Source organism: Taudactylus pleione, unplaced genomic scaffold (assembly GCF_031769625.1).
Source record: "Taudactylus pleione unplaced genomic scaffold, aTauple2 ptg000266l, whole genome shotgun sequence".
NCBI lineage: Eukaryota > Metazoa > Chordata > Amphibia > Anura > Myobatrachidae > Taudactylus > Taudactylus pleione.
Genome location: NW_028284668.1, coordinates 3,220,978 through 3,235,887, shown reverse-complemented (window position 1 = coordinate 3,235,887; position 14,910 = coordinate 3,220,978). Strand labels below are relative to the sequence as shown.

Here is a 14,910-nt window from a genome sequence, read left to right as displayed (position 1 = left end):
ATAAATATGTATTTATATATGCATACATGTATAAAACTTTACATTCAGGGTGTGCAATATATGTATACATTTATATTTACATACATATAGTATATTTGTCCCCCAAAAACTTATAGTTATATACAGTAATTTTTGGCTTGAGGACTTCATTGTTTTAATATGATCATAGCCATATCAATTCCTCTGGACTTTATAGAAAAATACTAATAATGGTTTATAAGAAAAGTATTTATCCTAAACGCACACAAAATAGGCACTCATTGTGGGCCATATAGTGTTAATTATTGCAATTTACTCCAATAACCAAATCTCAACTCAATAGGAAGCCTCTGGAATGTGAAATACACTGCATGAATGTAGAACTAAAATAACCTGCGGCAACGACGTGATGCTATCATGCCATAAACCAGTATCGCTAAGGAATATATGAATCCATGACCCAAAATTTAGGATGCTCTGTGGCCAAATATGGTCCTACACAGTACACTAAAAGTGGCCATTGAGTGTATTCTTTACCGTAAAACATGGGATAAAAATAAATTACACATACTAGGGAAAACTGTTAAACATTGTCTACAATATTTCAGTGACCACAAATTAAACAACGCACCTGTCTGACAAGTTGCTTCTTCTTATCTTCACTCAGTTCATCACGTCCTTGGAGATCTCGCTCAAACTGCGCCTTCATTGCTTGCAGGTTGACTTCCAAGCGTAGCTTCGCATCTTCTGTGGCTTGTAATTCATCCTCAAGTTCCTCCAACTGAGTTTTCATCTCTTCCACTTGTTGCTCTAAGGCTCTCTTAGACTTCTCTAGTTCATGTACCTGAAGACAGATCAGAATGTTATTGTATCAAGAACCAGCAGAGGTAGAAATGCCCTTTTACCTAAATAACTCATATGCATTATTGTTTCTCATGCACTGTATTGCACTTTTAAGTATTAGTGCTGGGAGATTAATGTGAAGAATGTCTATTACAATAGCACCAGGACAGCTGCATTGTTATACAGCCAGTTGTACATCAGCGAAGTGCTAAATGAAGCTGCCCTATATTCTAGTCAAGTGGAAAAAAGTGTATACGATGCACCCCTCAATTTATCTGCAGCATCTGCCTCACTTCTATTATACTGTACCCTGCTCATTTACACAGATCAAATTTCTGACCCCTCTAACATTACTAGTCCCAGCCATTTTGGCATTAGACCCCTCTGGATTCAATCCGGCATCCAGCACTATCCCCCTTCCCTATACCTTCCTCCCTACCCTGCATCTTCTCACTGAGAACAAACACTGCATCCACTCTTAGTAAGCATAAGATGTTACTACTAGTATTGAACTATTTTCATCAATCAGCATTTAGATCCTGTGATTTTTGGCCCCTATGAGGAAGCTATTGACGAAACGTGTGTCGGGACAGGAAAGACACGCTGTTTGGTGTCTCCAGTTTTAATAGAAATCATGAACCGCTCTGTAGTTAAACAATTGCTTTGATAACTTTCAACATGTGTTAGTGCAATACTGGAAGGGAAAATAATGTGTGTGTGAAAATGTACCGATGGGGATGTGGTTGGCACGTTCTAAACACCAGCGGCGAAATCCCGCCACCAGTATCTCAACCGTCTCCATTCCGAAGGCAAGTATCGGAGAGTTGGGAGTGCGGGGAGGGGGAGGTTAGAGTTAGGCACTAGGGGGGGGGGGGGGGTTAGGCACCGGAGAGGGCGGGTTAGGAAAACACTTACCTTTAGTTCTTATGGGTGTCGGCAGGCCCGCCAAGAGCCGTGGGGGGCTCCTGTAACAGGGGGCGTGAAAAATAAAAAAAAGATTTGCAGCGCCGTGAAGCCATGGGGAGCGGGGGGGGGTGCGCTCTGAGCCCCCTCAGCCCGGCGCAAAGCCAGTGGGGGCGCGATCAGTGTGATCGCTTCCCGCGCACAGGCATAGGAGACTGCTGCGGTCTCCAACTGCAGACCCAGGCCCCCACCGGGCCCCTCAGGAAGCCCATGTAGACTGTACCCGCTCCCCCCCCCCTCTCGGCGCCCCTGGGTGTCGGGATTCTGGCTGATGGGATGCCTCCGTCGATATTCTGACCAGCGGCATCCCGACAGCCGGGATCTCATACCCAACCCATGAACATACTTACAACTGCAGGATAAGCTTATGAAATTACAATACGGACTTTCCTAATTAATCAATTCATTTAAAGTTAAAAGGAATTAATGTCCATGAGTATGTAGATACATCTGTGATACCTTCATTTATACAAGCTTATTGCTGGATGAATACCAGTATCTATGTATGCTGCTAACACCACATTGTGTCTATTGCAGTTGATATAATATTTCTAATTAGTAACAAAACACGTTTAATATTGCTGAATGAACCAGCATCCTGTCCTAACTGTCAGGAGTTACATTTTCTATTATAAGCACACAGTGCCTTTTAAAGCTGATACAATATTTCCAGTCAGCAGTAAATACACCTCCAAGTAAATCTGAATGAAAACAGCACACTGGCATACCATGCAAAGAACATAATGATGGAAGTGAATTATAGCTGAATGGTATCCAGCCAGTTCATGCATCAGCAACATAGTTTTTACAAAATTTTCTGGAATTAATTGGTATACAGGGGTCAGTTATTATAAAATCTATATTTGGACAGTGAAAACTCTCAGCTGTTGGGATATCAACAAATGGATAGACACTCCCATATTTAATTGATCAGCATCCTCAGTAAAACTATTTTCAGATATGAAATTAAGATGTGAGTGATAAATGAAACAGTATTGGAGTCCGTAATAATTTTTTAAAAGATTTAACAGACGGTTTAACCCAAATAAGAGGATTTATGCCGCAGATCCACTAGCAGATGGGTACACGACAGTACGATTACGACATCGTAATTGTACAGTCGTTTCCCATCCCGAGTGCCTACACTGAACGATTAGTCATTCAGTGTAGGCACCCCTCAGTCATCACCGAACATGGTCAATCTGTCGTTATTGGAAGATTGACCGGCATTGTTCATGCAATGATAGATGTCAAAAACGACCAGCGGGAGCGTGCATCGCTGGTCGTTTATTACATTAAGCTGCTCGATAACAAGTGATTGGATGATAACGAACTCATTCAATCGGGTAGTGGATACCCACCTTTATTCTATATTTGAAACATTGAAGGTTTAGAGGAAAATATTTGAAATAGAGAACACTTCCTATAAACATGATTTTACAGTAAATTTTTAAATCAAACTAGTGTAAATTTTGACAATTGTTTTTCACAAGTTTTTTACCATTTCATATGTGATCATATTCATAATTATATTTTGCTATATTCATAATTATATTTTGATATATTATATATATATATATATATATATATATATATATAAATAAATAAGAGTTAAGATTTAATTTGAGAGATAGCCAGAACCCAGTAAGAGATTTATAATTTATAAAGCTGTAAAATCTGTGAGTGCCCAATATAAGAATACTTGTGATCTGTGTCCCTAGTTATGGTATCCTTAATTTATTCTTTGGTGCACCTCCCCATACTAGATGAATCATATATAATAATTGGGGAATAGATTATTATAAATAAGGTTCTGTGCGGATAATTCTTGACCTTGCATAGGCCAGTTAAGCTAGCAACCCAAGACAGGAGTCAGAAGGAGAAAGAATAGGTCCAAACACCCAGAAGATGCTGAGGGAAACTGGTAGCAAAGCAAAAACCCCGTAAGCCAGGTGTGTCAGGGTAGATGCCATGTGTCCCCTCTGGGTTTCGAAGAAAAGGATTTAAAGCAGGTAACAAATCTCCTTTTCTTCACTCCACAGGGGACCTGGGAATTAGTCAGGGTGACGTCCCAAAGCGATCCCTTTAATTGAGGGGACGCTCTTGGGCTGCGCCGAGTACCCTTCACCCTAAAGCCTAGTCTGCGGAAGCAAAGGTGACAAATGAATAGAATTTGAGAAACGTATGGGCAGTGGTTTATGTGCTAGCTTTACCAAACTGCTCCTTGTCGAGCTGCCAAAGAAGTTCCCACCGACATGGTGGAGCAAACTGTTACCTTGGTGGGGTAGGAAGGTCCGCTGCAGCATAAGCATGACTGATGGTCAAACGGAGGCATCTGGCCAAAGTCTGCTTCGTAGCCGGCCAGCCCCATTTGTACAAGTCAGAGAACAAAAAGGGACTTCATCTTAGAGACATCTGGTCCTGTCTACATATATTCAGAAGGCCCCCAACCGACAACCAAAGACGCCTCTTCCGGCAAAGAGTGCTTGAAAAGGCAGAAACCACAATCTCCTGGTTGATGTGAAACAGAGAAACTACCTTCGAGAGGTAGCCTAATCATGTCCAAAGAACAGCCCGGTCCAAGTGCAAGACCAGAAATAGGGAGCAACAAGACTGGGCCGGTGCTATGGCACGTAGGAAGACAGTCTTACACGTAAGCGAATGTCCACAGAATCCAAGGGGTCAAAGGGTGATGACTGAAGAGCCCAAAGCACCAAATTCAAGTTCCATTGAGCTACCGGAGGAACAACCTGAACGGTACGTGGAGCAAACCCTGTAGGAAAGTCCATACATCAGAGAAATCAGTCTCTGGATGAGTACACAAAAGGCTGAAAACTGCACCTGCAAAAGAGGAGAGGGCAGGAACCCAAATCTAGATTGGTCTGCAGAAAGGAAAGGACTTGTGAGTTTCAAAATGTTTTGGGGTTAAAACCCCTAGTTAAATACCAGACGAAGCAAGTCCACCAAACCTGGTAGTTTACGGGCATTCTGCAAGGTACGAACAACCGATCCGGAAAACCCCTTAGCCCTCAGGACAGAGGTCTCAAGAGCCACCCCATCAGAGCGAGAAAGGCCAGATCCAAATGGAACCACAAGCCCTGCGACAGACCATCCAGCTGCTGAGGATGACACAGTGGAGCGTTGGAGAGGCCTAGGAGATCCGCGTACCAAGCTCGCCGCAGCCAACCGGGATCTGCAAAGGATCACAGCGCTGCCCTGAAGCTTCAACTTGTGTTAAGAATGCAACGCACTTCGTTCATGACACCGCGACTGAGAATGCCACCCTGATGGCTTAAGTAGGTGGTCGCGATCTCATTATCAGACTGTACCTGGACCTGACGGCGCTGAAGAAGCCTCAGTTAGGCAAAGAGCTCTGAGGACAGATTAGAGCTAAAGAATGTTGATTGGTAGCCGGCTCTCGACCCTGAAAGGTCTGTTTACAGGTTACTGCCCACCACCAGCAAAGACTAGCGTTGGTGCAAAGGAGAAACCAGTCCTGAATCCAAAAGGGGCGATCATTGGCCAAGTGGGACCACTAATGCCACAAGAGAAGGAGCCAGACCTCCTGTGAGAGGATGCTCTTTTTTTCCTTGAGCTGCCGATGGGAATTATTCCACCGGGTCAGAACTTCCATCTGCAGAGACCTGAGTGTGAAACTGGGCATAAGGCATGTCGAAAGTGGAGACAAGAGAACCCAGGATCTGCGTGCAAGAGTGTATTGACACTGTCTATATTGGCCAGTAGGTCTTGAAGTTTATCAGCTGGAAAAAGAAATGCTGAACTTTGGAATCCAGCAAGGCTCCCAGATGGACCACCTCCTGCAACTGTGTCAACCATCCTTGATGCGGAGGTCAGCTTAAACTGCCTTAATCAGACTCCCTAACTCAAATAGATTTAGCTGCCCTTTCGGGAAAGAAGAGGTTTCAACACCTGAAGTACAGTATTTGATGTATCCTCAGTCCATGAGGACAATATGTCAAGTCCGAATCATAACAGTACAGGATGTAGAACTAGCTCACCTGGAGGGTCTGCACTTGGAAGTGTGGTCTCTCTCTATCATCTGCTGGAAAGATGCAGACACCTGCGCTACCACCTGCACTGACTGTGAAGGACTGTATCCATGGCGGTTCTATGGCAGTCGGCTGTAAAGTACCATGAGACCGTATAACTGGGGGCAGCTGGGCCCCTGTAGATATCATAGCAGGGAGAGCAGGCCTGGGGGTTGCAAGTTTATTAACTGCAACATTACCTGTGAGAGGTGTAGCAAAGACCAGTTCCTGACTTGCTGCAAAGCACCAGACACAAACCATTATGGTCCAGAGAGGAGAAAGTACAGTGGCACAAGTCCTGCAGTTACGCAATACAAGAGCACCCCCTTCCCCGAGTGCCTTGCCCTTGGAAGACATCTGTAGAAGCGCTACATTGCCTGCTGCCCTGCTGGTCTAGCTAAGGGACGGCCTAGATGCCACTATCAGCAACGCCGGTGGTCTCCTGCACTGTCAGTGAAAGCCGTTACCATAGGGCTCTCTGCAAACAGGGAGAAACTCTTACCCGTCTCCCTGCGACATCTGGTTGAGGCTGCGGCTCCTCGATGTGTTCCTGAGAGCCCAGCCGAAGATCCTGACTCACTCCCCAGCACTACGGGCGACAGTGAAGGGGGTTGGTGGTGGAGCAGCAGCGTGGGTGTTCTGTAAGATGCCTAGCGCTGCCTAACCTAAAAAAATTAAATAAAAGATGAGGCTGCTTAAAAGCAGCTACCTGTAACCGTGCCCGCTCCTGCAGGCAAACTAAAACTGGCCCGCCTGGAGAAAAATAGTGAGCTGTTTGGTGCCTGGAATCCTACTCCAGCCTACACTCACTGTCTAAAGCCTTTGGGGTAGATGCATGAAGGGACGTTACAGGATTTAGTGGTATCAGCGCATGTTATGCGCGCCGATACAGGGATTGGGTGTTAAATGACCGGGGCGAAATGCACTCCTGTCATTTTTGGCACTGCTATCTACAAGATAGTGCGCGCCAATGTATGAATGGGCAGTGGCACTGACCCTTCCGACAGATGCAGCTGTCACTGTGCCACCACAGCAGTGACAGCGCAGTCTCTGGCAGCGGCAGCTGCTGGACTCTGCACAAGAGTTCTTGTGATGCTTGCGAGATCTTGAGCATGCTCACTGGAGCCAGCCAGGAGGTGACAGCGCGTCAGCACTAGGCTGATGCACTGGGTGGTCTAGCAGGGATCGTCGCAGGGTGGTGTATTAACTCCCCCACTCCAGCAGATGAGATATTAATACAGATGGGTCCACTCCTCATACATCTAGCCTCCTTGTGCGTTAAACAGCCCTTCTAGTTGCGCCATGCCATGGTGTGACTCGGCAGAGCTGAGCGTCTTTTCGTGCAACATTTTAAAATGATATGCAGCATGCCTATGCTTTCTAAGCGAGTGCATGTATATCTGCACGCGAAACGCTACCTTACAGTGTCAGCGGCTGTAACACTAACGTAGTGTTTAGCATGCAGATACACCTACATTGTATAAAGAACATAGGCATGCTGCATATCATTTTAATCAGCAGACACTGCTCATGCGATCACATCGCTGTGAGACTAAGACGCATTTGAAGGTAAAAAGTCGCAGGAAGAGACGCTTGGCGCTACCAAGTCACACGGAGCTTCCACGTTGTGTGGCACTACTTGTAGCACACGGAGAATAGATGTGTACACATTTGTACAGCTCACCAGTACTTTTTCGCCTTGGTAAAACCGTAACGTACGTGTCACTAGAATACATCTCCCCCTGTGCCCCCTACAGAGGTCAATAAGAAACAAACATTGTCAGTTAAAACATATGGAAAGCCGCTTTTAAATAGAGCCTGATTTTCAATAACAATCAGTCACAAGTTCATAATTACAGAATCTATTAAATCTTATGGAATACTTTTCATCCAAAGCAAGTCTCTTTGGATGCAAAACATGTTCTTTTGCCTACAGCGAACACAACAGTGGAGGCCACGCTCTGTGTTACCTGCTGAAAAATGTTGGAATGTTCTCTTATTCTTAATGCAACATGGTTGCAGACCAAACTCTTGTGCATCATACAAGACTAGGAGGAGATCTGTTTTCTGGTAATTAGCCTTCCTATGAAGATAATGCACTGACAATGTTAAAAAAAACTAAAAAATGAATCTGCATTTGCCGATCAACTCAGAGTTTGCGCAGCAATAGGACTTTAGGATGGCATCTAAACACTCATGTTCAAAGTAGAGCTTTATACTTTTGACAACCCTGTCTTTATGGAAAATGACCCCAATGAACAGACTCTTCCCACAGTTGCAGCTAGATCCCCTGCAGCTACAGGACCCCGACGTCATCAGTTACTATTCACATGGACAGTGGAAATAGCAACCTGTGGCGAGCGAAGCAAGCCACAATGCCTGAAGCGTGTTGAGCGAAGCGAGCCCGTGAGGGTACAAATTCCTACTATTGGTGGCCAGACACTACAGCTGAGACAAATAAACAGCTCTATCAGGAAATGGAACCACACTTCCACCCTCACTCAACACTTCACGTCTGGGTCCTTTAGCTGAAGGGGGGGGTTAGCATCAAACCTCTTCGCACTGTGCAAATAGTCAAATGAAAAACTTTATTTACACAGAACCTTATAGTTTAAATGAAGGATTTTGTAGTAATTCTGATAAAACTAGATTAAGATCCCACAATGTAACAGAAGGGACATATGGATGTTGTACAAGCAGTAAACATAGTAGTCTAAATCCTGATCTGTTGCCAGTCTCTTCTGAAAGGTCAAAAGTGGATATCAACTAAAAATAGAGGATTGAGAGCGAGAGAAAGATTCAAGAAGCTACAAACTCCAGCTGAGCAGTTTGACTAGCTTATTCAATCTTTCCAAGATTTGCAAATTAGAAACAAAAAAATTATTCAAAAAAGGCTGTTACTTACACTCTTTCCAACATCATCCTTGGAGCTGACCAAGTCCTCCATCTCAACACGCAGTTGCTTGTTGAGTCTCTCTAATTCAGCCTTGGCCTCTACGGCCTCCTCCAAGAAACGGGCCAAGGCCAGAGCTTTAGTTTCTTTCTCACGAGCCTCTGCTTCTGCGCGGTCACGCTCTTCTGCATATTTAGCAGAGATCGTTTTCTCTTCACCAAGTAACTAAGTGGAAGCATTAAAATGAAACAAGGGTCAACAGTCATTAGCCAAAGTCAGTAGATCTTGCAGAGCAATAGTCTACATACCTTTAAATCAGGGGTGGGGAACCTTTTATCTGGGGAGGGACATTTTGATAAATATAACATTCCCGAGCCCGATACAGGCCACACCCCCTCTGTGTGATGTCACACAGGTATGGGTCCACAATCGCCAGTGATTACAGCAATGCCTGGAGCATCCTGAGAATGCTCCAGGGAGCTGTAAGGGCAGCTGTGTGACCGTCTGAAGCGTCCTAAGGATGCTCCAGGGGGCACTGCTGCATAGATTCTGGCTGCAGGGTGCCATTATAGGCACCCTGCTAGCCAGATGAGGCTAGCAGAAAAAAGCTCTGAAGGCCAGACCAACTGATTACCTTATATGGCCCCCGGTCCTGAGGTTACCCAACCCTGCTTTAACTAGAACTCAACTCCCATTGCCAAGGCAAAAATTCCTAGCTTTGGGTGTACTTACTAGATGGTGGCAAATTTGCTAGACCAGAATATTATGAAGGATTCTGTTAACATCACTAAACCAGTGAAGGATTGAATATGCATTAAGGAACAAAACACTTGAGAACGGAGTTTCAAATATTTGATTCATAGGACAAGCTAAACAAATGCACAGAAAAATGTGTTATGCGCAAGACCATTTGTAAGTAATGCACAGACAATCCAGTTTACTTACAAAACCAAGCTCTTTAGTGGTATAAATTAGATGAAAGCTACCTGATCAAACTTCTTTTGCTTTTTCTCCAGGTTGGACACAATTTGACGCTGGTGATCAAGATCCACACTCAGATCATCAAGCTCCTGCTGAAGTCTTGTCTTTGTCTTCTCAAGCTTATCATATGCAGCTGCCTTCTCCTCATATTGTTGATGTGAAGCTTCCAGGTCTTTCTGCAACTTTTTCTTCAGCTCTTCAACAGATTCTAGTGAACCAGTACTTTCCTCCATACGCTTTTTAATATCTGCCATCTAGTAACACACAGGAAATTTGAATGTACTGTATGCATAGGGTTATTTCACATGCAAGTTGTGCAACATTTAGTGAGTAGAGCCAAAAAAAAACAAAGTCGAAGAGTGATGAGCAGAGGCAACTCAACATGTTGAAATTGTCAGAATACAAATTTTTACAATGGCTATTTCTTATAGGAGACTGCACAGTTTTCCTCCACTTGCAGGGGTTGATCTTGTTTTCAATCAGCAACAAAAATACAAGGGAAGTTATTATTTATCCAAGGAATCTTGCATGAATGAAATAAATTAGAATTTACAGATGTGTTCTTACACACTAGTGCTGCAGTCACACTAAACAGCCCTTCTATGCGCGCCAGGTCCCATGCGTCTGAGCGTCTCGACTGAAAATGCATCTTATTTGCAATCGGACATGACAAACTACTTAGAGACTGCAGAGATTAATTTGATATTCGTCACTTGTATATCTGTGTGCGACAGAGTCTGAATCTGTAATGCAACGGGCTGCAGCTTTTTTTCACCCCAAGTTCCATTGTGTTCCATCATATACTGACTCCAAGTCGCATATCAAATGAATCGGTTCAGTCTCGTGAAGCGGTTTGTCACATCCGATTGCAACAAAGATGCATTTTCGGATGAAAGATGTGAGAAAGACTTCTAGCGTCACATGGGCAATTGAGACTAGGTGTATGAGAACACATCTGTACAAGTTTGAGAGGAAGTTACAGCAGGGCAGCACAAACTGTGTAATGGTTAGCATTACTGCACTGCCTCACAGCATTGAGGTTGTGGGTTCTATTACCACTACGGCCCTAACTGTGTGGAGTTTGTATATTCTTCCTCTGCTTGCATGGGTTTCTGCTGGGTGCTCCGGTTTCCTCCTACATTCCAAAAATATACAGGTAGATTAATTGGCTCCCAAAAATAAATAAATTACCCATAGTGTGTGCACATGTGATAGGGAATATAGATTGTAAGCCCCACTGGGGCAGGGACTGATGTGAATGGCCAAGTATTCTCTGTAAAGCGCTGTGGAATATGTGTGCGCTATATAAATAATCAGTAATATAAAAAAAAAAAAAAAAGATGCCTGAGGCTAATTCTGCACAAAAGACTTTTCTCACCTCTGGGATTGCCAAATTCATAACAATTTCCTCTTGCATCCATGTTGTGGGACACTGGCAATAACGTTGGGTTGAGGGGCTGGCTAGAGAGTTCAGGCAGTAAAAAGAGTTAGCCTCTGCCTGCTCTAACCCCCCTCCCACCTCCACTGGACCAGTTTTTTTTTAGTGCCTAAGGAATTCGGCATGGCTTAAGGTGGTTTTTTTTTTATTTTCTGCACCTCAGACCATTGTTGCAGGGCTCAGTGCGCCTGCCAGAGGGGGACTGTTGGATAAGCAAGTGTGCGCGCCTTAACCCTCTGTGCCCAGCTCCACAGAGAAGCTGCTGATTCACTACATGAGCTTTCGGGGCTCTCCCTCTTCAGCAGCCACACACTGGAGGAGCTCTGGGTCAGATAATAATACATCTGGTACATGGCAATTTAACCCCAAAAGCTGCACTTATTGATTGAAATATGCCACAAGCTGTGGCCATAGATGACATTAAAAAAAAAAAAAAAAAAAAAAAAAAAAAGAGAACTTTTCAGATAGGGACACACTTGAAAATCAGTGTAAAACACCAAAATGGCATTAAAGATGGCCGCCAATGATTCCCTGAAATTGGCTATATCCCAGCCTCTATCCTCCAGATTGGCTTTTGAACAAAAAATTTTTTTCAATTTTAATTGGAAACTTTTGCTATTACACTTTTTCCTAAACCTTAATGTGTCTGCTCAATTTTCAAAAAAACTGCAAAACTAAAAATTCAATTTTTCAGACGTTCTGGTCAAATAACAAATTAACAATATCACTTTTGTACCTCTGAAGACAAAATGAGCATCGTTTCAGCTTTCTATTGATACTAAGAAAGTCCCATCTTGATGAGAAACTTCTTCGGAAATCATGTGTCAATATTGCAATTTGCAGGAAAAAGCGATTTGTGCCTTTTCCCAGAAATGACTCCAACAAGCTGAGATACGAGCATATTTCAATTTTTTTGTCTTGTAACAAAACTAAGTTTTAAGCTTACATTTTGTTGTAATTATAATTTTTACCAAAGCTTTATAAAGGGTTTTTTTTTTTTTTAATTAAATTGAAAACAATTTTGATTCATTTTTCATGTTTTTTGTGTAACCTTTAAACATTTTATCTTAACTTTTTTCTATGTATTCTCTTATTTTCATTTGGGTAAAAAAAATGTACACATTAATAAAAATATGAGATATGGTAAGAACTTACCCTTGTTATCTCTATTTCTACGAAGTCCATAGGGTTCCACAGGATACCTTGGGGTATAGGTGTGACGTCAGTCGCAGGGCACCATAGAGTTAAGCTTTCAGCCTCCCAGGATGCACTAGGTCCCCCTCCTATACCCCGCCCCCGGGCCAAGGCACCTCAGTTAGTTACCAAGCCATAGGCCGGAGGAGGAGAAGGAAGAGAGAGAACAAAGATCTGGACACATACAAGAATCACATTCTCACCAGAGGGAGACGGAAAACCGGTGACCAGAGCAAAGCCCATCTGCAGCACAGGTGCGACAGGGCGGGAGTCCTGTGGAACCCTATGGACTTCGTAGAAATAGAGATAACAAGGGTAAGTTCTTACCATATCTCATATTTTCTACTTCAGGGTCCATAGGGTATCCACAGGATACCTTGGGGATGTCCCAAAGCAGTATCCTTTAAGGGTGGGGACGCTCCTGTGCAGAAAGGAGAATCCGCCGCCCGAAGGAAGCATCCTGAGAGGCGAAGGTGTCAAACCTGTAATACCTCACGAAGGTATGGACAGAAGACCACGTAGCAGCCTTGCAGATCTGAACTGCCGAGGCACCACGTCGAGCTGCCCACGAAGGACCCACAGACCTAGTGGAATGAGCCTTCAGAGAAGGAGGGACCGGTAGGCCTTCATGAAGATAAGCTTCAGAAATAGCCATACGGATCCAGGCTGCCAAAGTTTGCTTTGAAGCAGGCCAACCCTTTTTACAGAAGCCATAGAGGACAAACAAAGCGTCCGACTTCCTAAACAAAGAAGTGCGGTCAACATAAGTCCTTAAGGCCCGCACAACATCCAAAGAGGCCTCACCCACGGAAAGACCCGGTGAGTTAAAGGCCGGAACAACTATTTCCTCGTTAACATGAAACTGGGAAACAACTTTGGGAAGAAACTCGGGCCGAGTGCGGAGCACTGCCCTGTTCCCATGAAAAACCAAGAAAGGGGGTCTACAAGAAAGAGCCCCTAACTCAGAAACACGTCTGGCTGAAGCAACGGCCAGAAAGAAAACAGTCTTAGCTGTTAGCCATTTAATATCCACTGAGCCCAGTGGTTCAAACGGCGGTCCTTGGAGAGCCCTCAGGACCACAGCCAAATCCCAAGGCGCCACAGGTGGAACAAAGGGCGGCTGAAGACGGAGAACACCTTGCATAAAGGTGCGCACATCCGGGATTGTAGCAATCCTACGGTGAAACCAGACAGATAGGGCCGAAACCTGTACCTTCAAAGAAGCAAGGCGAAGCCCATGATCTAGTCCCGCTTGCAGGAAGGCGAGAATCCGAGACAGACGAAACTCCCGCGGTGCATAACCTCTCGGTCGACACCACTGGAAGAACGTATGCCACACGCGATGGTATATCCTCGCGGAAGACTGTTTCCGAGCTCGTAACATGGTACGCACCACAGAGCTGGAAAACCCCCAGGACCTCAGCATGGCCGTCTCAACAGCCACGCCGCCAAAGACAGCCGAGTCAGGTCCGGGTGAAGACAAGGACCCTGAGACAGAAGGTCCGGTCGTAGCGGCAACCGCAGAGGACTGTCCACGGACAGACCCTGAAGGTCTGAGAACCAGTGCCGTCTGGGCCACGCGGGAGCTATCAACAGGAGCGTCCCTCCTTCCTGTTTGAATTTCCGGATTACCCGTGGAAGAAGGGAGACCGGAGGGAACAGGTATGCGAACCTGAACGTCCACCGGACGGACAGAGCATCCACCAGAGACGCCCCTTCGTCTCTTGTGCGAGACCCGTACACCGGCAACTTGTTGTTGTGCCGGGACGCCATGAGGTCGATTTCTGGAAGACCCCACCTGTCCACCAGTAGTTGAAAAACGTCCGGGTGCAGGGACCATTCCCCTGGATGAACGTCCTGGCGACTTAGAAAGTCCGCCTCCCAATTTAGCACTCCCGGGATGAAGACCGCTGATATGGCCGGAAGATTGCGCTCCGCCCAAACCAGGATCCGAGAGACCTCTACGAGAGCCGCCCGACTGCGAGTTCCTCCTTGCCTGTTTATGTAGGCCACGGTGGTAGCATTGTCCGACTGGACCTGCACCGGGTGACCCTGGAGAAACCGCTGTGCCTGCAGGAGAGCATTGAAGACCGCACGGAGTTCCAAGATATTTATTGGAAGCTCCGCTTCTGTCGGTGTCCACCTGCCCTGGAACAAGTGTGGACCCGAAACTGCTCCCCAGCCCCGAAGACTGGCGTCCGTTGTCAACAGGACCCAATTTGGAACCCAGAACGGACGTCCCTTGTTGAGGTGGGTCGTCTTTAACCACCACGCAAGGGACAGGCGAACCTCTGGGGTGAGCACAATCGTCTGGAACTTCAGAGACTGAGGCAGCCCGTTCCACTTGGACAGGATCAGGTGCTGCAGAGGTCTGGAGTGAAACTGGGCGTATTCCACCATGTCGAACACCGACACCATGGAGCCCAGTAACCTCATCGCCGAGTGTAAGGACACCCGGCGGCTGTGCAGACAACTGCGCACCCTTGACTGTAAAGCAGAGATCTTGTCCTCCGTCACGAAGATCCTTTGCTGTCCCGAGTCCAATAAGGCTCCAAGATGCAGAATCCTCC

General features: G+C 45.4%; 1 protein-coding gene across 1 annotated transcript in view; it reads right to left on the bottom strand.

Moving 5' to 3' along the window:
* MYH9 (myosin heavy chain 9) overlaps positions 1 to 14,910 on the bottom strand; it is a 386,037-nt gene that overhangs the window by 31,502 nt on the left and 339,625 nt on the right. The window contains exons 31-33 of the mRNA XM_088481216.1: positions 9,714 to 9,962; positions 8,740 to 8,952; positions 611 to 823 (exon numbers count right to left, since the gene is read on the bottom strand). Coding sequence (XP_088337342.1) covers positions 611 to 823; positions 8,740 to 8,952; positions 9,714 to 9,962 — 675 coding nt within the window. The remainder of the gene's footprint in view (positions 1 to 610; positions 824 to 8,739; positions 8,953 to 9,713; positions 9,963 to 14,910) is intronic.